The sequence below is a fragment of the Bacillus rossius genome, chromosome 1 (genome assembly GCF_032445375.1).
Source record: "Bacillus rossius redtenbacheri isolate Brsri chromosome 1, Brsri_v3, whole genome shotgun sequence".
Taxonomy (NCBI): Eukaryota; Metazoa; Arthropoda; class Insecta; order Phasmatodea; family Bacillidae; genus Bacillus; species Bacillus rossius.
Window position 1 is genome coordinate 280152176 of NC_086330.1, and position 25804 is coordinate 280177979.

Genomic DNA, 25804 nt, shown 5'->3' on the forward strand with positions numbered 1-25804 from the left:
GACCTACTCGAGAGTGGCGAGACGCGGATCGAGAGAGTGCGACTTGAGTGGCGAGATAATGTGTGTGTGGACAGGCGCGAGGTAAGGGGCGAACACTGTTGAGCCTAGTTCCAGTGAGGAGTGCGAACTGTGGAACTTGACAGACATTGAGTGACTTGCGAATAAACATTTTTAAGTGCCAGTGATAGGTGATCGGACATTTTTAAGTACGATTATTTATTAGTAATGTAAATATTACTAATTAATAAAACTGTAATAAAAATAATTGGGCTATCTCCCCCACGAACCCAGTTTTCCCCACAATAGGTCATAACATTATATTATTTCAAAATTGATGACAAAAAAGTTCAAACCAAGATAGCGTCACCTTAGAAGTAAAAAATTGAATTTATCAGATGATCTTGATGAAACGCAAGACAACGTATTTCCAAAATTCTCAATCCCAAATTTTTCGTACAACGTACAATGTTTCAGATACATTGAAATCATTTTCATTACATTATAAAGTCGTGTCGATGACATCTGTGCTATTTGGCGTATATCTGGCAACAGAGCACAGCGAAAAAAGATCATCGCTGTAACGTGTAAATCGTGCATTGGAATGTGTGTGTGTGTGTGTGTGTGTGTGTGTGTGAGAGAGAGAGAGAGAGAGAGAGAGAGATAGAGAGACGAAGAGAATTCATGCCAGGGGGTGGTCATGTCTGAACGATTACATAGTAATTGTGTGAAGCCTTTTCTTGTCTTCATTCCGCTAATTATTGTATCATATTCGTTAGAACGTCCAAAACATTGGATAATGTGAGATGTTTACATTGGGAAAACATTAAAAATAACTTTATTTTTATTAAATTGGCAGTTTTTAACAACGGAGATTCTAATTTGTACTATCATCAGATGTTATCAAGCGCCATTTCCGTAATGTTTTGGACGGGACAATATGGCGATGGGTGGACGGCCGACCACCGCACCGCAGCTTAGAAGTTATCAGCAGAACGGTTTAATTAAACGAATCGATTCATTTGAATCAGTTCCGGGTAATGTTCCATTCATTTCGTTCTTTTATTTCCGACCACAGACAACGGGATCCGGCACATCTCAAGAGTCATAACTCGTTCACCCATTCAATTATTCATTACGTCCAGGAAGCTGGCCTTGTCGCCTGGCTGGTTATCGTATTCTATGGTCAGCTCGGATATATGAAGTTCAGATGTCTAGCTGTATACTGACTCGTAAAAAAAAAATGCGTGAACACATTTCAAAGCTCTCGCAGATTAACTTAGTAAACCAAACCTATATAATACATTAATAATAATTGTAGCGCTATACATACTTGTTGAGTCGCTTACTCCCACTTTCACCCTCTTTTTCACTGATTAGTTATCGTTTTTGTCGTTAACAGGCGTACGCTGCGATTACCGATTACTAGGGATTGGAAAAATTCGCAGTTTCAATGACCACTACGATAGAATCCACGATTCTCTATGTACTCGGGAAACTATCACCTGGTCATTGGCTACCGACTCGGGACACCTGTTTACTGCGATTCTTATGATTCGATACTTCTTTTGTTGAGTGTTTGCCATTGGCTCAGAGTCCTTCAGGTAAATTGCGGTCCAATCACTGACGCAGCATTAAGCTAAACGAGTTTGGATTCCTGCCTGTCTCGAAAGGAATCCGCGAATTTTTCCGGTCTCTGCCGATTACTGTGACTCCCGACGCTATGGGTCATTTTGCGAACGAATCAGACTAGCCGGTTCACTTCCCTCGTTATCTCTCAGTTTCATATTCTCCCGAATAGTGTTCAGCCTTCGAGTACTCGGCTCATTAGGCCTCAACATTGTGCAATTTTAAATATTTTGCTACCGCTTGCAATAAAGCTTCCATGCTAATTTTCTTTTGACATGTCATAGGACTTCGCTTTGGCTACTTGAAGTCAACACTTGTGAACTGGTGTGATTGTCATGGTATTTGTAGTCACCCGCGTGAAATAATTTCTTTTTTCGCGGCGCTCACAGAATAGAGCCTGTTCGTAAATATGTGTTTGCAACAAGGTATTGGAGGCAAGGGTACATTATTTATGCCTGGAAATACCAAGATTTGGGATAAATAGTTAAAAATTAGAATTATAGCAAAAATATGGGAAAATACAAGATGGCGGGGCTTAATTTCCCTCCCTCCCCCCCCCCCCTTCAAATTAAAGAACCGATATTTTACATAGCGAAAGAATCATACGCTTTCGTTCGCACAAAGATTCGTTCTTTAAACGAATCGTTCACGAACGACATTCACTACAGCGCAGTTTGATGCACGCCAGCTCTCCACGCGAGGTCTGGGTTTGAATCCCGGGAGAGGCGTGGGTGTACATTCGTAACGTCTACACAGTGCCACGAACGTTGTGAAAATACTACGCCAAAAAGTCAATTCTGGGTTCCCACTTTCTTAATTTATACAATTACTCCGAGTGTTCTGCTTGTAGAACCAATCTTTTTTTTCCCCTGACCCAATAATCAAGCTTGCAAATAACAGGAATATATAAAACTATAGACACGTATGAAAAAAAAACCATTTGGACTACACATAGCAAGTCAAATTGTCCATAATATATTTTCTTCCAAAATACACAGCTTGAACTGTTATCATTTTCATCAAAGCTATGCAACTGCCAAGTCTGTAATATAAACCACTATATTGGATCAAACTTTGAAACAATACATTATTTACTGAAGCTATGAGAATTATATAGATACCTGATCGTAAATTAAATTTAAATCACTCAATCAATACATAATTTAATTATTGGTGTATATTTTATAACTAATTAATAACGAAAAGTAATGTTTTTTTTTAACTACAACCTGAATTAATGATTAAAATATAGTCTGGTTTTGAGACATTAGAAGAAAATATTAGTATTAAAAATGACTAATCCATTTATTATTTTTTATTCTCAGAGCTTTCCCTGTTTTTAAGATATTCCTGTCTGCGGGAACTCTGCGATTACAACGTCTACAATAAAATATTGACATAGTTTCTAAAAATCTCCAATTCTTCTAAGGAAAAAACATTGTATCAAATTTTTAGAGCATGTTTGTGTGGATCTTTACACTGTAATTCATAATATTTCAGTGATTCTATATTTTTGTAGAACATTTATTGTAAGTCTGGTATTAGTACTTCTTATATGAGTTTTTGATTTATAACATCTTAGCTCTCGGTATTCTGCATTTGGTAGGAATAACATCGTGAATGGAACAGAAGTCGCATGGAACGAAAATGTGTAACCACGGTGCTGCCATTTGTGGCAGATGGCACAAACCAAAGTTCATAAAGGCACATGGAAACGTTATAGTATTGACTGTTCAATAAATATTAACAAGTTGAGTAGTATTTTAATTATTTTCTTTGTCAAAAATCTGGTCCAAAGCCGGGGTTAGTATTTTTCCAAGTCTTCTTCGATTTTTTGGATCTTTTTCATTGTATAGTTTAACCTTTCGCTCTGCAAATCGAATGATTCTATGGTCGACGAAGTATCTCCAGCAGCGAATTCTAGGGACGGGTGCGGAAACTACGTGTGATTCACGTTAGTAAATGTACTTGAAAACACAATTTCATATATTTATCACGCTCGACATTATTTTAAAGAACTCTACGTTAAATTACGTGTCTGAGTTTCGTATTATAAGTGTATTTGCAACATGACAGGGGCGTAGCCAGGGAGGGGGGGGGTTAGGGGTTCAACCCCCCCCCCCCCCTTAGCACCAAATCTTTAATTAATTTCTTATTCATCACTCAAACAAATTTCATATTAAAATTAATAAGATTTTTACCATTACAATATTTAAATTTAAGTACCGAAAACTGCTAAAATAGCACTATTTTACACCTTAAAATCCAGATTTTCCCGGCGGAGGACCCCCGGACCCCCCGCGTCAGGGGGTGGGGGCGGCATGCTTCTTAACACCCTCCATACACAAATCCTGGCTACGCCACTGCAACATGAGAACATAATATGAATGTGCTCGTTATGAAGGTCAGATGTTTACACATCACTGGCAAGTACTGAAAGACTCACACTTTTTTTAAATTTAATTTTTTGTAAATACTTCATGAAATTTTTGAGACAGTTATATTTCGTTCCTTCATTCCATGCCTCATATTGTTATTATTGGTTTTTTTTACAGAATAGCAGGTACATTAAAAAATTTTTTTGCAAAATGTAAAGTTAGCCATCAGTGATTTAAAGAAATGGTAAGAAAAGGTAAGTCAACTTACCTCTGTACATTCCAAGGAAGCCTTCCGCTGTGTACGTCTTCCTGAAGCATTGCAACCTGCAATAGAGGAGACCGATACAATTAACTTTCCATAGTCGCAGATTCACTGTGTATTTCGTAAAGGCGCAACCCAGAGCTAATATATGGGGGGAGAGGGAGATATCGGGAGACATACATTATCCCTGGAAATTCCTTAGAATGGAGGCACTATTACGACCCTGTCAAATTGCCAAACCTTCGCGTCCAAAAAAAAAGTTGGCAAATATAGTAGAAGAGTTATAACGACGCCGAAAACGTCACTAACGCAACAGTGTTTGATTGAAAGGTTGGATGACTTGAACTTCCAATCGACTAGTTTTTGATATGGGTATGATTCTAAAAAAATTTTGAACGTGTTATGAGACACTAAATATTTTAAACAATAGTAGTGTTTAATCACTTAAATACTCGCTGGATGGTTAAATAAATGCTCTGCAATCTTTAAAAATTATAGACACATTATTCGCTTTTACCAGATTAATTACCTTACACACGGCAACCATTTGAAGATTATTTTACATTCATAGCCTTTATAATCTGCTGTATGTCCTTCCCCATTTAAAAGATTCGTTGCGATGAAAACGTCCATCATTTACATTTTCGCCGAGCACGATTCTGATTTGCGACTCCGTCGAACATCCAGCCAATCTTCGTACCTATCCTGTATAGACAATATTTGATAGAAACTCAAGCCATCCCACTTGTCAAACAAACATGACTGGGCTGGTGACGTAGTTTCACCAATTTTATTGGAAGGTGTTGGAAGGGAAAGTTTGTCAGTGTGACAGTGCCTTTACTGTTTTTAAACATTATTTTGGACACATGCTATTGCATATTTACACTATATGTCAAATTAGAACACCTGAAGATAAGATCAGGAAAGATGAAAACTCAAAACAGAAAACAAGCTGAATTAAAATATTAAATGAACGTACAGCACAGAGCATGTCTTTGCATGTAACATTTGAAATCGGCTGATTTTGGCTAGTTTTCCGTGGTTTTGTGTGCTCATCTATTGTTGTCCGTTCTTCAGGTTTTCTCTATGTCATACAGTTGAAACCAGTAATGGCGTGTGTCCCAAATAATGGTTAACACCTATCTCCTCCATTGCAAGAATCATCCAAAGAACGCATTCAATGACATATCGTTAACAATTCTGAAACATTACAAAGTTGTATATAACACTTATGACGTACATCTGGCAACAATACACAAACCTAAACAAGGGCAGCGCTATATCTCTTTATATCTCTCCATTTCCTTGTCTATCTTTATATAGCTATCACTCTAACTCCCCTATCTCTATCACTGTCTCTCTTTTATATTTAATTCAATTCTGTCATGGGTGCGCAAACATACACCGAAAACACACAAACTGCCGCCAAACTATATGAAATATACACATTTGTTGCAACGACTCACGCGCCACTTTTCTTTTTATATCACACACGAACTGAAATGTCGCTGCAGGTTAAATGTGCAAAGTTTCATCGCAATCGGATGAATGGTTTAGAAACGCATAAGGGACAAACGAACAAACATTCATTTTTTTGTGTGTGTATATATATGTGTGTGTGTGTTTAATTCAAACATAATTCTTTGAAAACATGGACGAGATAAACGTATCAGGACAACACAAAGCATGAATGTCCGGGCAAGAAACCGAATCCAGTATTACTGCGAACACTATTTGGTAGTGCTAGCAGTTGTTTTTTTCCTGCAAATGTACAAATGTGTGTAATTTGACACGGTGAATATTTCTGCTCCGTTTACAAAGCCGTCCCCGGTCGCGATGCAGGCCCAGCCAGGTCGCAGCGGGCGGCACTGCCAGGTGGGCGCTCGCCAGCGGCTCTGCTCCGCGCCAGCGGCGGGCGGTGCAGTCCGCGACGCGACGAAACTTCAAATTGGCAATAAAGATCGCAGGCTTTCGCGGCCATTGCACGGAGTGGCTTGGCTTTTGGGTTGTAGCTGCGTCCAAGGCGAATATATCACCGACGTTTCGGTTGACTTGGCAGTCGCCATCTTGAGGGTAGAGTTACAGTAGGGTTGTAGCTGCGTCCAAGGCTAATATATCTCCGAATTAGGTACCTACTGTAACTCTATTCTGATGATGGCGACTGCAATGTCGACCGAAACGTCGGTGATATATTCGCCTTGGACGCAGCTACAAACCTACTGAATTTCTACCCTCCTGATGGCGACTGCCAAGTCGACCGAAACGTCGGTGATATATTCGCCTTGGACGCAGTAAGTTTTCGCATGAATTTTATTAGCAATCGAAATGTAATTTTTGTCCTACTAACAGGGTAAACACAAGCTAAAAAAAATTCTGAACTCAACTACTCACCCTCACCTACAAAAAAAAAGTTTATAGAAATCGTCAAATGATAATATTTAGTATATTTATTAATACTTCGTCAAGTTTTGTATCGAAACGCTATAATTTGTTATTCTTATTTTAAGTTAAATAATATTAAATAAATAAAGCAGCCAACCAGAAGAGAAGAGACCACTGGTTGGCCAACAGCTCCAACCACTCACCAAATCCCATCTCTGAATGGCCAAAACCGCCCAGCAACCCAGAAGAAACGTAGTATCTGGTTGGCCCACAGCCGCAGCCAATATAAAAGCACACACCTATCAAGCGGACGTATTTCAAGGAAAGAGATCTTCAAAGAAACTCAGTAGGTAGGCATAGAAGCAATAATCATTAAATCTTAAATCATAATTATATCACAGTGTAACACTTAACAAAATTTTAGTAAAATCAATATTAAAAATAATAAACAAATAAAAATCAATACTATCCAAATAAAAAAAAATTAAATCACAAAATTTTAGTTGAAGATGTTACTGGCAGCTTTGCTGACTGGCCATCTTAATTAAGGTGGTTAGTTAGTAGAGTATTCAATTAGGTTAAGCACGTTTAAGCAGGCAACAAGACTTACAAAGGCAGGAAACAATGGTTCAATGGATCAGGAACTCCATAGCAAAACTGGAAAGGGTCTCTGGGCGGTAATACAAAGAGCACCAGCTCAGAGGTTAAAAGCAAACAAAAGAAAAAGGAAATCAGTAGGCGACGGATACCCTGAATATGCCGACTACAATGTGGACCCAAACGTCGGTGAAGCCTTCACCTTCAATGCATTAAGAACCCACAAGTCAAGCAGCGTCAATTATTTACTGTTATGACTTTTTTTTATTATTATGTAGGAAACGTTTCGCACAATCGTAGTTCGAAAAAAAAAATAAGTTTAATTGTCATGCACCCTAAGTAAGCAGCCATACTCACATGGAAGTGTACTGCTTCTCGCCGGCGGGGCCTATCTGCTGGTTCTGCAGCCGCGTCTTCACCAGGTCCAGCGGGAACACGCACGACACCCCGATGATGCCCGCGATCCCCCCGTTGATGATCTTGGGCAGCAGCCTGCAGCGAGACAGACGACCACGCACCGCTCACACCAGACAACACGCACGGCCACGATTATTCCCAGGCTATCTCCTGTAGAGACCTGCAAAATTCGCGGATTCAATGACCTCCAGGATAGACTCTACTACACTCTACATACTCGGGCAAATGCCACATTTTCATTGGCTGCTGACTTGTGAGTCGTCTCGACCGAGTGTCTGTGATTCGACACTTCTTTGAGCAAGGGTCTCTAATTGGCCCTCATTACTCCAGATTAACAATGAACCAATTGCAGAAGTAGCGCTAAGGTATAATTGTTTGAATAGTAGCATATCACGAAATGAATCCGCGAATTTTGCAGGTCTCTAGCTATCTGCAATCAATTAACCATCTGCAATCAAGCATGTTCAGAGTGCTCACTGGTCGACAGCAAGGTCACATTTCTTGACGGGTCACACGTGATTGGGTAACCACTTCTGCTCCTTGTTTATAACTGGATCACAGTCATCAAGTGCTTGTCAAAAGCACTGTACAGAGAAAAAAAAATCTGTACTTTTACAAAAGATTCCTTTGGAAACCAGTTGCCAAGAAATAGTTTGTAATACTAAAAGAAAGATATTGTAACTTTGTGCAACACACGGCTATAGTTAATTTTGCATGTATGACATTTTTTTAGAGATAGTACTTAGTACGTATTTCTTACGAAAATTGGCACAAATTTTATCTTTTAATTGATATTTCATCCAAAAATAATTTTTTAAGCCACTGAAATGATAATCGATTATTCAATAATTTCCTTTTTGTTTCATCATGATTATTAGTGTGTGCAGTTAATACTGGAAAGCTATTCCGAGAACGTTTTACAAATAACTTTAACAAGTGGAGGTACTGGGACAACAAAAAGTATAAATACCCGGGTAAGAACCCGAACCCAGTATTACCGTGAACACTATATTGCAGCGATACAGTTATTCTTACGTAAATGTACAAATCTACAAATATATGTAAGTTTATATGAATATTTCTGTTCCATTTACGCGCGCGCGCACACACACACACACACACACATATGTGTGTGTGTATATATGTGTATATATATATATATATATATATATATATATATATATATATATATATATATGTGTGTGTGTGTATATATAGTGTTGTCCACTCATCAATGTGCAGCTTCGAGTATACTTTGCTACCTAATGAATCAGCGAAATAATTGCGGCTCTACAAATCGGAGCACTGTCCTAGTGTTTCGTAAGCCAACTATAATCTTCGAGGTACGTAATTTCAATTGACTAAATTTTCGTAAAAACTACAATGAAGGGATACTTGTTTCGTCTTGACCAAGGTAAACACATAAAAGAAAGAGATAAATGTGTTTTTATTGTAAGTATTAAATATTTTTTATGTTTTGTTAAAATACAAAGATAATTCTTGTGGATTCATTTGTAAAGTAATGGAACTTAGTACCCGGAAAATATTTAACCATAATTCTTCGCAAATTTAAGGTGAAAATTTATAACAGCTTACCAACACACAACGTAGCAGCGTGTCCATTCGGAAGAGACTGTCACTTCCCCAATTAATATATTGCAGCGTGTTGCGCAGTCTGTCATCACCATCACTTCAGCGTGGAGGTGTCAACCGGGTGCAAAATTATGACAATAAGCAACCGCTGTATACCTGCTCTTTATCTACAAGTATCTCATTTGATGAGACAATTAATATTTGCAGAGCGCTTCGCTCGCGATAATAACTTACAGCCGGTGGATTACACAACGTGACTCGGCTAAAAGAGGTGGGGAGGGGGAGTGAAGTGATAAAAAGTACCGTAGGAAATTTAAACTCTTCATATCTAAAATAAATATTTACAGGAAGTGTGCTTTCCTAAACAAATTAATAAGCAAACTGCAGGGTGTTTTGTTTTGTTTTGTTTGCCATGCCTGAGCTACTCGCCTGCGAGAAAATAAAAAATAGTTATATAGGCATGCAGTAGAATGAATGAATAAGAATATAACCACGATGGTACGCCGAATTATTTTTTTCTGAGGAGGAAGGGGATATAATTACTCTGCTCATTGTTTGCTTTCAATTCTTACTTTTGTTGGTGGGGATTAAACACCCCCCCTCTGTTTTTTCGCATAAAGTTTGACTCTCAATGATCTGTCGCATCCGTTATTCCCTCGTTCGTCCGCTATCCATCCGTCCTTCAAAAAGCCAAGCGGTTAACAACTATCCATCCACGTGTAGGTCAAATATTTTTTTATTTCCATTTCAACAGACTAGGAGGCTTAAACAGTGCTGAAAACTTATCTTGTGTAACCTAATGTGCTTAAAACTTAAAACTCAATTTTTTCCCCGCTCTGAAACTTTAAATTGTGTTTAAAAGTAGGTTAAAACATTTACTGGAAGACGCCAAATAAATAAACCACCTACAAAACCTTTTAAAATTGCAAATGTTTCCGGCAAAACACTTGCCATCATTTTGAAGGTTAAAAATTGCATCCGTCCATCGAAATTTAAAGCTGGAAAGCTTTAGACGGACGAACGGACGAACATAAATTTTCGGGCCTATAGATAGGCTTGAGGTCACGTGATTGACGGACGGATGGGAAACGGACGGACGCGAGTCCGGCATAGGCCCCTGAGCTCAAGTCTCGCCCACACGAGGGTAAACATAGACGACGAAGTGTGATGAGATTGCGGAATGCGGAATGAGCGGCAGAGGGACACGGGAGTGCCCCGTTGGAAAACCCGCCGCGCCGGCTCATGGCAATATCCGTCACGTTCCCCACTTGTGGGGGGTACTAGACAGACCCCACCGAGACTCGAACCCGTGTCGCCCCGGCGGAAGACGAGTGATCTGACTGAGCCACCGTGGCACCACCTGGAGTTAACGAATTCCTGTGTCTAGATACATGCACGACTCGCGTTACTTATCAATAGACACCGGAAAAATTCGTAGATTCAATTTCGCGATTGGCTAGAAACCAAACCTGTTTACTTATTTTCTGCTTCTGTGATTGGACCACAGTTCATCAGAAACACTGGGCCAATGAAAAACCCTCAAGAAATAAGTATCAAATCACAAACAACAAAAATTCCAAGTCACACATGTCGGCAGCCAACGAGCAGGTGGCATTTGCTCCCAAAGAATTTGTAGAAGATTGTGCAGTCCATCCTAGAGGTCACTGAAAGCGCGAATTTTTCCAGTCCCCACTTATCAACATCACGGAGGAATGTACAGCATTATACAGTTGAATGAAAGTTGCTAATAAATTGTGAATAATTCTAAAAGACTAGAAGTCAAAAATCAAATCATCATACATTGCGGCATGTGTGATTTGAGAAAAGGTTTCGAGACCAGCTGTGTTTTAAAACATTATACAACCGTCTTGAGTTTCGTGATTGGACGAGCTTCTTTCAGGTACACGCCCACTGTCGGCACACGGATCACAGCAATTTCGTGCGGAAGCAAACGCGTTCTGAATGGCCTGGGCGAATAAGGGAACGGCTTCTCTCGCAGACGGCCGCCTAGCGCAAGGAAGATACCGCTGGCGCGGGCATACATTACTGCAGTCTATAAAGGGCGTCGATTTTTTTTTTAAATATCTGCTCCTATTGAAGGGATCTGCAGGTTTAAAAGAGGTATATAGCTTTTGAACGGCTCAAAGAAAACCAAGCACACTGTTAAAAATTTTAATCTTAAATTTATGAAGAATACTGGTCATAAATTTTCCAGGGATCGTCGTAAATTTACTGTTTAACTTCTAAAATTACTGAGTTAGCTTTTTTGAACATGAATCAACAATCATACTCTTATTATATTAACAAAACATTCAGAATATTGTTGAATATAGAGCAAAAACCTTTTTTTTCCCTTCCACGCTTGGGTTTACCTACCTTGTTAACAACGAAACCCTCAACTCGAAGTCGGAATCAGGCGTAGTTTCTACGAAGATATAGTTATCTGGAATTACTAAGAACACTTCGTTGTTTCAGGTTAATTCTTCGTTGAAAAGTTAGTAAAATTTACTTTAATTTCTTTCAAAATCGTGCGTGAAAAAACTGCGTTCTGTAGGGAATTTCTCTTCCAAGAAAATTAGCAGCACAAAGAAGCTACAGTAATTTGTAAACTATCTGGAGTCAAATCAATATCACGCAATATTACGTCTATAATGATGGCCTGTACCTACCTGTTAAGAAACCATTTCAGCGTTTTCCCGGCGTGATTTACAGAAAACCCCAGAAAAACTTAAAATCTGGGTGAACGAGCCAGCGTAAACTTAAATTCAAGGCCAGTATTTTAGCACTGCGCCTTAATTAAGTTAGTTGAGTGAGTAAATCGCCCTCAGATTATAACGTCAGCATTGAAAGTGGACGTGATAATAAATAATATATAATAATGGAGACGATAAAATTTAGATACCATGCCGTTTTATCATACTTTTGAACTCGTGACGCACTTACGGCTTAACTTATTAGTTATCGGACTATTTATGCGATTACCTACTCAGCTGGTTTCATCCCAGTCAGAAGTGGAATGATACTGTCAGTCTTAAACCAAGCCTCTAGTGATAGCACTTCGTGGGTAATCATGTTGTTATTGGCCCAGCAAGTGCAGGAAAGTACCTCTCTTGACCACAGACAAAAAAAAAGTGTGAGCGAATCTTTCAGTACTCGCCAGAGGTTTGTAACATCTCACCTTGGTAACAAGCTAATTGATGTGTTCTCATGGTGCAAATACACTTATAATACGAAACTCGGACACGAAATTTAACTCAGACTTCTTTAAAATAATGTCGAGTTTGATAAACATACGAAATTGTGTTTTCAACAATATTTACTGGACGCAAATTACACGTAGCTTCCGCACCCGCCGCTAGAATTCGTTACCAGAGCAGCTACGTCGACTATCAAGTTATTCGATTTGCAGATGCGGAATGTTAAAATATATTATGAAACTGCTACGAAAAAGCGAAAAACTTGAAAAAAAAAAAAAAACTTAAGCCCTGCTTTGGATCTGATTTTAGACAAGGAATTTTATTAAAATGCTGTCGATTTTGTAAACATTCATTAAACAGTTTCCCTTCAGCTTTGTGATTTTTGGTTCGTGCCATCCACCACAGATGGTAGCACCGTGGTTGTTACACATTTCCGTTTCTTGACTTCCGTCGTGTTCACAAAATTACTTGCACCAAAAGCGGTACACTGAGAGCTAAGATGTTACACATCGCTAATAACCTGCAGTAAGTCCGCACAAGGACAGGTCGGTCCCTCTGGCAGAGCAGCCGGTCCGTACGAGTGTCCGTCCCATTTCATGCATGGAGACCCTGCCTCAGAAGGGGAAATACATGTCGATTTTAATTTTTCAATAAGGCCGAACCAATTCCGGACATGTTTTCTCGCGGTATGTAGATCCGAGATCATTGTCAATAACCGTCAGGTCTGTCGGTTCTCTCGAAGTTCCCAATGCATGAAAAGTAGTGAATTTAGACACCTGACTTGTTTCATGAGTGAAATCAGACACTCTTCTTTTGTCTTTATACGATAAGGATGGAATCAGGACTTCTTCACACGAGAATGATATTAGACTTTCGTTTTGCCCTCAGAACTATCAAAAACATGTGTCAACAAGACAATAAAATACATTCTTAACCAAATTACTTACAGTTCTACACTCAAGGCGTAGAGCTACGTCAAAGTGCGAAGGAACAGAGATACACAGGTATAAAACGTTATAATATTAATTGAAAGGGTATAAACATAGAAATTACAACCATAACACGGCTAGATAGCTAATATGTCTTACGTACATCATCTACACTTCAGATAGAGATGCGTCGAAGTGCGAAGGAACTATTCTTTCAAAGTCCGCAGCAGAATCGATGACCGAGATACCAAAGCAAATTGCTCACGAGGGCGTATCAATAAACAAAGGTTAACCGGACGATTCCAGTCAATAAGCTGAAACGTATCTAATCGGGATGCTATTTTTTTGGACGCCATACAAATAATCACAAGCTACATTTCTTGTTCTGGTGTTCTGTGTACTATTAGATAAGCATTGTTCAGAGAATATCAAAGAAGTCGACATAACAGCATTTTATTCCTATTTTAAACTTTACATACCTTTTTTGACATGAATTTCCGACAGCAATTTGATGTCTTTAATCTCGAGTTGGGTGTCATTTCGGCCATTGAATATACATAATTATATATATTCAATGGTATGACACCCGGTTAACATTTGCAGTGATGACGTAATGAGTGTTGGTTGGGAGCGTCGGATTGAAGTCATTGACAGCTATAACTCTGAAATTAATAGACCGATTTGTGTGATTTAAAACTTTGAGTTGCTCGTGAGTAAGCACTGAGTGGTGCTAGCTGAGTTACTAACTTTGGTTCTGGAGCCATTAATCGCAAAATGCCTAAGCGAATACAGGTTATGTTGGCGAAAAGAAAGAAAACAAGCGGAATCACCCGAGCAGAAACCATTTAAAATGCAGAGAAGTGCCGTAGGTACCGAATGAGACAAGAAGTAGCCGAGAGAAACGAGCCAGTGGAGCACAAGAGCCCCTAACGAGGCGCTCGAGCGAGCCTCAGCCGTCCTCGCGAGAAGCGAAGGATAATGCAGAACACTGTGTGGTAATGGACGTGGATATGCTCTCTGGTGATACTGATGTTGATATAGAGTCAGTTGAGCCAATGGTTTTGAACGATAGGCAGAGTTTGTTGCGGTTTGGTGTAGCAATTTTTTTGTCGGCCGCTAACTCTCAAGAAAAGAGACCCGTGAGGCAATGGAAGAAAGGCTGATAGATTTAGTCCGCAACAAACAACTAACAAATTCTTCTTACAGTCTTCAACGCCACTATTCCATTTTTTTTTTAAATTTATTTTATTCACAACATTCCCATTCAGCGCGATAAAAATTCATGAAACAAACCCCTGGCAGCTGTAGTCCAACATAAAGCTTACCCAGATTTTTTCTTCTTCTTTCAAAAGCTATGCAAATGTCTGCGCTTGTGTTAAATTATACGACGCCATACCGACTAGCTTGAAAAGAGAGCGAGAGAGAAATCAAAAACCAGATGACTTAACATTGTAATTTACCGAAGACAACTTAAGTCCCTCTATCTGTTAAATAATGTTTAGATTAGCACATTATGTATAGGTAGTTTAACATCACGAATAATGAGCATATAAAATAGCTTCATAGAATTTTTAAACTCAAATTATTTGATTAAGTTTATAACCACATGTTTCAATGAATCTCTATAATTCCCAAGAGGAAAACAAAAACTCAAGAAATTTTTTGTGTGTGTAAATGATAACATGTTACTACTGTTGTATCGTGTTGGAAGTGTTTATAAAGATATCGCAGACAAATACGGGATGCTGTGAAGTGCAACATGTTATCTCTTATCTAATACTCGGCCAGACGACTCGGGGTCAGCGGCGCACCAGCTCCGGGTGTCGGGAAAAGCGAGTGACCGAGACCTTCCGGCTGGTAGAGAACACCTCCCAACGAAACAGTGAAATATAATTTTTTTCCATCGAAAATAAAAAAATAAGTCCCTTAAAGGTTTTTTTTAGCGCTTTCTGACGCCTTGAAGATTAATCATGAAAACTATGTTTTTAATCGAATTTTTGAGAGCACTAAGTTTTAAAAAAATTCCACATAAAAAAAGTTTAGTACTTTTACAAAATATTCCTTTGGAAACCAGAAATGTTTCTACAAGAACGATATTGTAAGTTTGTACAACACATTGATATGGTTATTTTTTGCATATATGAAATACGTTTTTCAAGATAATACTGAGAATTTATTACGAAAATTGACGTATAAGTTTATATTTTAATTGATATTTCATTCAAGAATTTTTTAAACCATAGAAAAGATAATAGAATATTCAATATTTTAACTTTATTTTGTTTTATTATGCTTATTGATGTGCGCAGTTAATACTGGAAAGCTATACAGGCAAAGGTTTACAAATAACTTAACAGTAGGTTATATATAAATGTCAGTACTGGCGATGGGTACTAGGTCGTGGATGACCGACAGCCCTGACGTAATGGCTGCCATCTTGGATGACCTTTACCTTTAACCTTGGCCTTAAAATTTGGCCAAAAATTGTTAAAAAGACTAAAAAAATTAGCCAAAATGTGACAAAATCGCCAAAATTTTCCACTTTTTAAAGAAAACATTCCGCCAAAACATCTATAAAAAAATCTAAAAATGTCTCTATTTTGAAGAGATAATTAACGTTTTGAGGGAAAATATCTCGTTATTATTTCGCAAAAATTCAAAAATTTTAAATGTCCCCATTGAGATTTAAATTCCTCATGGAGTAGCTTCCAAAAAACCTCTGAAGGGGAGCTTCGACCTTGACCTTGACCTCGGCCATCATCGTTGCACTTTTCATTACGATAACCATCAAGAAAATCAGTAATTTTTATGCTAACAATTCGGGAAAAAATTTAAAATTAATATAAAAATTATATAAACAAAGGAATTTGATATACTAATTGTTTTTCTATGGGGTTATAAAAATATATATATGTTAATTTAAATTTAATATTGCATGTTTTATTGTTTTTATATTTATTTTGTTATTTGAATTTTAGGTTAGTTATAACAATTTTTTTAATTATTGCAAGGGCAAACGATTAAAAATGACGACGGATACTTCCTCCACACAGTCAGTATGGCGTCATGGCGGCAATCATGTGTTCGCCTGCTGGAGGCCTCCATCTTGGATCCGACATAATGTTTTCGTCTGATAGAGGGCGCCACCGCCATATTAGTTTAATTTACACCCGCTAGAGTAAAGTATTATTAGACAGTCAACTGTCAAGATATCCGCCATCTTTGTCTGCCTACGTGGTCACCATCTTGAAATTCTGTAATTGTTTAGGCTCGAAGTTTAGGAAAAAATCAAAAATTCATAAAAAACACTCATTAAAATAATGATTGACTAATCGATTCTTGTCCTTGTTTGGATTCTCAATCGTTGATAATAATAACATAAGCTTAAAATTAAATTAAATTTTGATTACTATTACCTTTTGTGAAGTTTACTAATCATTCTTACTATGAAAAACGGTTCTATACAAGATACCTGTCCGATAAAATAAATACATTATCGCTGTGCCTACCATGGAAGTCTAAATTTTCGATAATTGGGATACCTTCCAACCAGGACTGGTGCAATCTTAGGCGTATAGGCCAAGCGTCTCCGAACCAGGATATATTTATAAACGATACTCTAACATTTTAAACAGACCATGTCCAATGTCGGGCGTTTAAACAAGGCATCTCCGAACCACGAGGTCAATCATAGCCTGACTACAGTCTTGTAGATACACATTCAAAAAAGGAAGCACATGCATAAAAAAGAAGCACATGCAAAAAAAGAAGCCCAATCGGAAGTACAATCAACGAAAAGGAAGCACAATCAACAAAAAGGAAGCACATTTGGAAGCACAATCAAAGAAATGAAAGTACATTCGGAAGTACAATCAACGAAAAGGAAGCACATTCGGAAGGACAATCCACGAAAAATAAGCAAAATCGTAAGCACAATCAAAAAAGTACAATCGGAAGCATAATATACGAAAAATAAGCACAATCGGCACAATCAACGAAAAGGAAGCACAATCAAAAAAGTACAATCGGAAGCACAATAAACGAAAAGGAAGCAAAAACGAAAGCTCAATCGTAAGCACAATCAAAAAAGTACAATCGGAAGCACAATAAACGAAAAATAAGCACATATATGAAAGCACAATCAACGAAATGGAAGCACTTTCGGAAGCAAAATCAACGAAAAGGAAGCACAATCGGGAGCACAATCAACGAAATGGAAGCACAATCGTAAGCTCAATAAAAAAGCACAATCGGAAGCATATTTGAGAAAAGGAAGCACATTTGGAAGCACATTTCAAAAAATGACACTTTTTTTTACGTGAATTCAACTTGACAGGAAACGATCTCATAGGAGAGGATCTCATCGCAGAAATACATACTCTGCACAGGGATTCGATCTCATCTAAGGGATACTATCTCACCACGGGGATACGATCTCATCAGTAAATTACGGTAATACAGGCTTGACTATGTACATTAAACGAAAAGGATGTATATTTTCCCGAACATTCAACTCAGTCGGATGCGATCGTCAATTTACAGTAGGCTACGATGACTTAAACTGTCTTTGACTCGAAATGTCTTTGTCTCCAAAAATCTTTGGATCCAATAGTCTTTGGCTCCAACAGTCTTTGATTCCAAAAGTCATTGGTTCCAAAAGTCATTGGTTCCAGCTGTCTTAGGCCTAACTGATCCAATAACATTTGGATACAAGGCTACTTTGCTACGAAGCTACAAGGATATAAGACTACGAGGATACGAGACTACGAGGCAACAGGACAATGAGACTACGAGGCAACAGGACTAAAAGACTACGAAGCTAAAAATTTAAGAGGCTACAAGGCTACGAGACTACGAGGTTACAGGACTACCAGACTATACAAGACTATGAGGCTATGAGGATACGAGTCTATAAAGCTGCAACTGGCTACAATAACTCCATTCAGCAGCGAGATTTAATTTATCTCATGCAAAGTCCCGATTGCAAGTAGTCCCGATTCTTGCATCATTTGGCGTCTTATGCTGTGTTGTATATGCAGTCGCTGTTTTATGCGGGATACTCACTCACGATCGCAAGCGAAGGAGGACTTCGCTAGACACCAAGGAGAATAAAGTTCGTCTTGCATAATAGTGATTCCCAGCCATCTTAAGCATATTATTTGACAGAGTTATGTTTTTTGTTTGAATTCCACCTAATAAATTTGTTACTGCAAATATAGTAAAATAAATTAACTAATTAAATGTAACTCTGAATACAATTGCATGTCTCATTAAATGAAAAAAATTTCATACAGAGATTTATATCACAGAAATAACCAGAAGCACTCTGAGTACATCAGCAGAAGTCTCGCAGGAATAACCAGAAGCTCACGGAGAAAACCAATAGAAGAGTCGCCATGAATAACCAGAAGAACCTGGAGAAACTAAAAAAATATTGGCAGGAATAATCAGAAGCACACGGAGAAAACCAAGCATGTTTTCCTAAATCATAATCAGTGAATCACACGAAAAATCACAAAAAAAAAAATAAAAAAAAAATTAAAAATTCTGGTTTGTGCTAGAATTCTATTCTTGATGAACGAAGCAGAAGTCCACAAGCCGGCAGGAGCTGTGTTTATGCTTCCGATTGTGCTTAATTTTCGTGGATTGTGCTTTAGATTGTCCTTCCTTTTCGTTGATTGTGCTTCCGAATGTACTTATATTTCGTTGATTTTGCATCAAAATGTGCTTCCTTTCGTTGTTTGTGCTTCCGATTGTCCTGACATTTTCTTTTATTGTGCTTCCGATTGGGCTTATTTTTTTATATGAGCTTCGTTTTTTTGTATATGGTTCCTTTTTTTAAGTGTGTATCGACAAGACTGTAGTCAGGCTACGATTTACCTCGTGGTTCGGAGACGCCTTGTTTAAACGCCCGACATTGGACATGGTCTGTTTAAAATGTTAGAGTATCGTTTATAAATATATCCTGGTTCGGAGACGCTTGGCCTATACGCCTAACATTGCACCAGTCCTGGTTGGAAGGTATCCCAATAATCGAAAATTTAGACTTCCATGGTCTGCACAGCGATAACGTATTTATTTTGTCGGACAGGTATCTTGTATAGAGGCGTTTTTCGTAGTGGGAGTGATTAATAAACTTCACGAAAGGTAATATGAAGCAGAATTAATTTAATTTTAAGTTTTAGTTACTATTATCAACGATTGAGAATCGAACCAAGGACAGGAATCGATAGAATAAATAATTATTTTAATTAGTTTTTATTGATTCATTTTGGAGAATTTTTTTCCCGAATTTCTAGCTTAACGATTACAGAACTTCAAGACGGCCGACAAGATGGCGGTTACCGTGACAGTTGAGTGTCTGGTAATACTTCACTCTAGCGGGTGAAAATTAAACTAATATGTCGGTGACGCCCTCCAGCAGGCGAAAACTAGATGGCCGCCATGAAGCTATACTGACTGTTGTAATATCTGCCTTGGAATTAGTGGTGGGAGGTCAGTCTGCCGGTGACTTGTGTGGAGGAAGTATCCGTCGTCAATTCTAATCGATCGCCTTCACCGGGTTCGAACCAAATACTCCGTGATGTTATAAAATTTTAATATATTTTTTATTAATTTAAATTTTTTTCATGAATTTCTATTATAAAAATTAAGTATTTTCGAAATTGCGAACGTAACCAAACGTTTCACAGTGACAGCCGAGATCAAGGTCGAAGCTCCCCCCGGAGGCTTATTGGAAGCTTGCCCATGGGGAATTTAAGCCTCAATGGGTCATTTCAAATTTTAGAATTTTTGTGGAATAAAAACGGGAAGTTTTTCCTCGAAACAGGAATTTTCCCTCAAAATAGGGGGATTTAGAAATAGATTTTTTTTTAAGATTTTTGGCAGATTTCTCTCTCTAAAAACTGGAAGTTTTTGGCGAATATTTGGCAAATTTTGGCCGATTGTGAGTCGTTTTTAAATTTTTGGCAATTTTTGAAGGTCAAGGTCATTTAATATGGCCGCCGTGACGTCAGGGCGGTAGGTCACAACTCCATCCACATTCCACGACCCATCGTAGTACCGACATTTATATACTACTACTTTTAACTACACTGTAGTGTCGTGAGTTAGTTTTAGTATAAGATAGGTATAACATTAACTTTTACCAAGTTATTACCGTTATATTAATAATAGTTAACTTTTAATTTCCAAATAATATAAAAAATAATTAAAGATGTTGAATCACATCATAACACATACTTATTTGTATAAATGAGTTTCATAAATCCAATAAAATTGACATTAATTCATCATAATTTACATTCATAGCACTAATAACACAAAATGACATATTTACTCTAATTTAGCTAGATAGCCTAAAGTGAAAACCATCATTTACTCTATGTATAACAAAGTAACATATTTCAATTAAGTATCATTCGTTCAATCGTGAGAAGGCACTCCTTTTTATTGAACAATTATAAAAAAAATTCAATCATACTGTTTTACTATTCCAGCGTATTTTCCAATAATGCACTTTTCCCGCTAACTATAATACGATATCGATATTTCGAGACGAGGTTGCACAAATAACTTCAATTACCTTTCCATCTGGAAAAAAATACATGATAGAATGATATATTGCTTGCATTTCCTAAATCAAATTGAACAATACTCGGTTATCTATAAAAACTATTTTAGACGAACTACAGCTTGGAAACTCAGTTGCCAACAGTATCACTTGTAAAACTGCAAGGTAGAGCGTTGTAAAATTGCAACTGGTACAAAGATCAGCCTTGCAATTTTATAAGTGATATCGCTGGTAACTGAATTTCCAAGGATTTTCCTTGTAAAAAGTATTAAAAATTGTTCAGTGTATTGCAGGTACCGGGCCAACACAAAGCATAAATTCCCAGGTAAGAATCCGAACCCAGTATTATTGAGAACACTATTTTGTCGTGATACAGTTGTTTTCGTGTAAATATACAAATTTACAAATATCTGTAATTTTACATGAATATTTCTGTTCAATTTACAAAAACATTACAACGTACAGTAAAAAAAAAAACTAAAAAAAATTATATGTTATTACACAAAGAAAAATGAAATAACTTCAAAGGTCATGTGCGGACTGGAGTCGATTACCTTAAAATATTTCTATTTTTTTTAGTTATAAGATAATTTATAGGTTTGATGGTGATTTGGGGGGGGGGGAAGGGGGATGTTTAGGCAAATTCATTTAGAGCAAACAAAGTTTAGCGTGAATGCCTTTAAGATAAATTGAGTATAGGCCAAATACCTTCGTGGTTCAGTGAAAAATGGAAAGTTATTTTGGGGCAAACTCCGTCAGGGAAGGGCAAAAGTCCTAGCCTCGCTCCCATATGATCGGCCTCCTCATCGGTGTTGTAAGTTTTCTGTAAGGAAGTTTTCTTGACCGGTGTATATACCTGTTCGTGTACTTGCAGTTTTGTTAGTCTCTGCTTGTTGGTTACAATTTCTGTCAATTCCCTTATAAGTATCCATGTACCATGAGTTTCGACACAGATATAGTTTAAATATATACATACAACTTTGCAACACTACTTATTTCAAATAAAAAAAAAAACAAATAACATAAAACTAATAAAGGATCAAATTTATTCAATAATAGAAAATAAGAATTATGGGTTGTGCGGGAACAAATGATTACAATTTCAATAGTGAGCATCACATATTTATGCATCCATGTATAGTTTAGCAATGAACTCCTCTTTAGGGACAATAAAATTAAGAAACAACAGGAATTAGGTTGCGCACAAGTTTACTCAACGGTCCATTCAGTTCATGTTCGTTCTCTCACGTAAATTCACACGCATGACCTAATTTCGAAATTATTTTATTTATATAAAAAAATTACTAGATGTAAAATTACAGTTTATTTTCTGATTTTTAATTATGCCTCAGCTTCGCTCAGTCAAAAAATGATAGTCTTTAGCACGAAAGTCCCCTCCCAGTTAACTTCTGGGTGTAATATATTTACATTGGAGAATTAATATTTAAGTCAATAGTCATTTGATTTCAACCAATAGATAACGTTTTCAGTCTATTTCTGTTGCTACCGGGTGGTGGACTAATTACACAGTTCAATTTATTTTGGAGTGAGGGCTTAAAAATGTTGTTAGTACGCGTACATTACTGTAACACATACCTTTTTGCACTCCTAATTGCTTTATCCGTCAGAATAAGCCCTTCCTTATTTACATATATTTATACTACGTCGTTAAAACACCATCTCTTAGACTTGGATGGTCTAATGTAGCTAAAATAAGTTAATTTTTTAGAGCTAGTCTAGCTCGCGTCTCCCAAGGGACGCCGTCAAAAACGTTCTTATTTTCTACTCTCATTTACGCCCGTAAGCGTCTGGGTCCTAAAAAAAATTTGGCCTCTGATTGGCTGATACTTCAAACTTACAACAACGGTTAATTTCACAACAGACAAACAGGACTGTTAACAAAAACAATTATTGTGCAAATATTCATTAGATTAATAATAACTATTTATAAATATAAAAGTTAACATAAATGTGATATATTACAGAAGCTGAAAATTCACGCTAATATTATGGTTTTACAATGGACATGCCAGCAGCATTGTTGACCTAGCAAGGCCTGCCTTAGCCTAGAGATTACATGAGATAGATACGGCTTTCTCTAAGCATAGAACATAATAGTATTATTAAATAAACGCTCAAAACAGTGTAAATATTGAAAATACCGAATATAATAATTCTGTGCTGGGAAATTGAACGATGTAACAGTACAGTGTTTTTAGCAAATACACCTTAAACCCCCCCCCCTCCCGAAGACATATGGTGGCGCAGTGGTCAAGAGACCGGTCTAGCATATCCAGGGAAGTTAACTAGACTGGTTTCCACCCGGGCAAGAACCCATCTTGTCCCCACCCCCCTTTTATTTCCAACCAACCAAACCAAAACCTTTCCCGACAACACCTCATCTCGCCACCACATATAAATTCCTCTATACTATTTCACATATATTTGTGTTCAATAAATTTATTTACTGTCATTTCATTTTTAATACATCGAACGTTGGATAGTACGAGAAAAATACCCGTTTTTAAAAATTTGATATTTAACTATCGATATACATGTATGTACCATTCAATACAAATGGTTCTGTACATCTGCTAACATTTTTTTGTGTTCTAACACTATCTATAGTAAAAATCAATTTGTCCATTTAGCGTCCCCCCAAATGCGGCACCGGGGCACAAGCCCCGCCAGCCCTCCTCTAGATACGTCCTTGAGCATATCCAGTTGATAAGGGTTACATCCAAGGTTTCCCTGAATCCCGAATCACTCCAGACAAACGCCAGGCGGTTCCTTCTAATAGTTGTGACCATTTTCTTCCCTCAGTTGTCTTGAACTGTGTGGAGTTCATCAATTTTTAATGATGACACGTTAAACCCAAGTAAAAAAAAAATCCCTTATAAGCTTATTCTACAGGCATAGGTAGATATCGAAGTAAAAAATTGCTGTATGTATGGCCAAAGTCCATTTTAACCAAAAATTGATTCAGACGAAAGGTTAAATAATATTTAAAACGTTTACAATAGCCTTGAATGGATTTGTTACTGTGGCTTCTATTGAAGTTACGCATTTGTTTTGTCATTCAACCCTCCCCCCTTTTTTCCCCTTAACCATAGAGCCATTCATTGGTGATATATAAAAAAAACTTTTAAACAAAATGTTTTGGTAAGTACTTACCTGTTATTTTCCCACCAACCACCGACCAAATCGATCTTCGCACCTACCAAATCGATTATGATACATCGATACTGATTCAGGGATTTTATAATCGTTATTGTTCTCTTATGTACAGGTTAATTTAACCAATCCAAAAATGTTAATATTTTATTACTGACTAGTAAAATTATTTACTGTCATTTAAAACTAACAAATGGATCTTTTCCTCGTAGCTGTGTTCGCCACATGAATTCGGCTAAGATGTCAGGAATTCTCATTTCGTTCCTCTTCTCTTTTTGCTGCTTCATTTCGCGGGGTCCCGCAATCTTTCAATTGTTCGAGTGTGTTGTAGCGTTTTCGGATCCACGAAGTTGCAACTATGATTCACAGTACAATGTATACAACCCTCACGCCAAATGTTTCTATATGCACTCCAACAATCACTTTTACAATTACAGAGCCAATACTATTATTATTATTTTTTACAAATTAGTGGCAAACGAGTGTTTTGAGATCTGTTTGGAACAGGCGTAAAAAAAAACATTTATTAGTCTCTCGGCAAATTCTGCCAAAGACCCGCTGTTCAGATAACACTCTCACGGCGTTATTTTTTCTTTGGGAATACAAGGTTTCATGAATTTCGACGTAGAGGCATCCTCCAATTTGAGTTTCTTCCTGCTGGATTCGCCACACGCAAACCTCACGCATGTAATTGCTGTAGTCAACGAAAGTCTCAATGACATATTAAACTCTCTATTACAAAATGATGCATTCGTTAGTTCTTTTGACCAACAGTATATAAACAACACAATCGTCTCCAAAGATAATTTAGATCCCTCCAGCCAGTTTCCTTTCCGAACACCACGTTCACAACATTTCATCGTGCATCTCAATTTTATGACTTTTCCAAATTGCAAGTACATTTTGCGGTATTAGTGCAAAAATATTTGGAAGTAATTACCCCAAATTACTGCTTGTTTTACATCTGCAATAAGTCTAAACAAATTTATAAAATAAAAGTTTATTTATTTTCACTGAAATACAGAAACAAACAACACCTCGATATTCAGAACTACGGATTGTAATTTTATCGATAAAAACCGCGATAATCGAGTGGCATGGAATATCGATATGCCGAAGTATCGATACACCTACTTTACAGGTGGGAAAATAATAGATAAGTACCAATTTTTTCGGTACTATTCTTACAAGGTATAATAACATTATAACCAGATGCATTATTTTTTTTATCAAGGAAGTAAGAGTATTATTTTTTTTTATTTCAGTTTTGCAAAATAACTTTCCCATTTTTACCCCTTTGGTCCTATACCCGGTTTTAAAAAGCACCTCACTGTGCAAAAAACATATGCTGCTCTGCATCAAATTACTACATACTTTACATTGTGTTTTAGCAACGAGTCCGAGTGCCATTTGTACACAAACGCACATGATCTTGCTTACCTCAGCTGAGCTGTGACAGTTCTGGAGGCAAGTCGTGCGGCTAAGCTATCCTCACGTGTAAGTTGAGAGTCGGTGTGTATCTCTATACACGAGCTCCATGCGGGCCCGCGCCGCGGCTTTTCATTTCTACTGGTAGTTGCGTGTCCAGTGCTCGGCTCATTAATGAGAAAACAAAAATTACATTTTTATCGACTTGTAACATAATGTGCTGGTCAAATACTATTTCAATTCACTGA

General features: G+C 37.5%; 1 protein-coding gene across 1 annotated transcript in view; it reads right to left on the minus strand.

Annotated features, from left to right (window-relative positions):
• The window catches only part of LOC134527645 (mitochondrial glutamate carrier 1-like), a 113162-nt gene that overhangs the window by 54041 nt on the left and 33317 nt on the right, over positions 1-25804 (minus strand). The window contains exons 2-3 of the mRNA XM_063360508.1: positions 7603-7737; positions 4273-4328 (exon numbers count right to left, since the gene is read on the minus strand). Coding sequence (XP_063216578.1) covers positions 4273-4328; positions 7603-7737 — 191 coding nt within the window. The remainder of the gene's footprint in view (positions 1-4272; positions 4329-7602; positions 7738-25804) is intronic.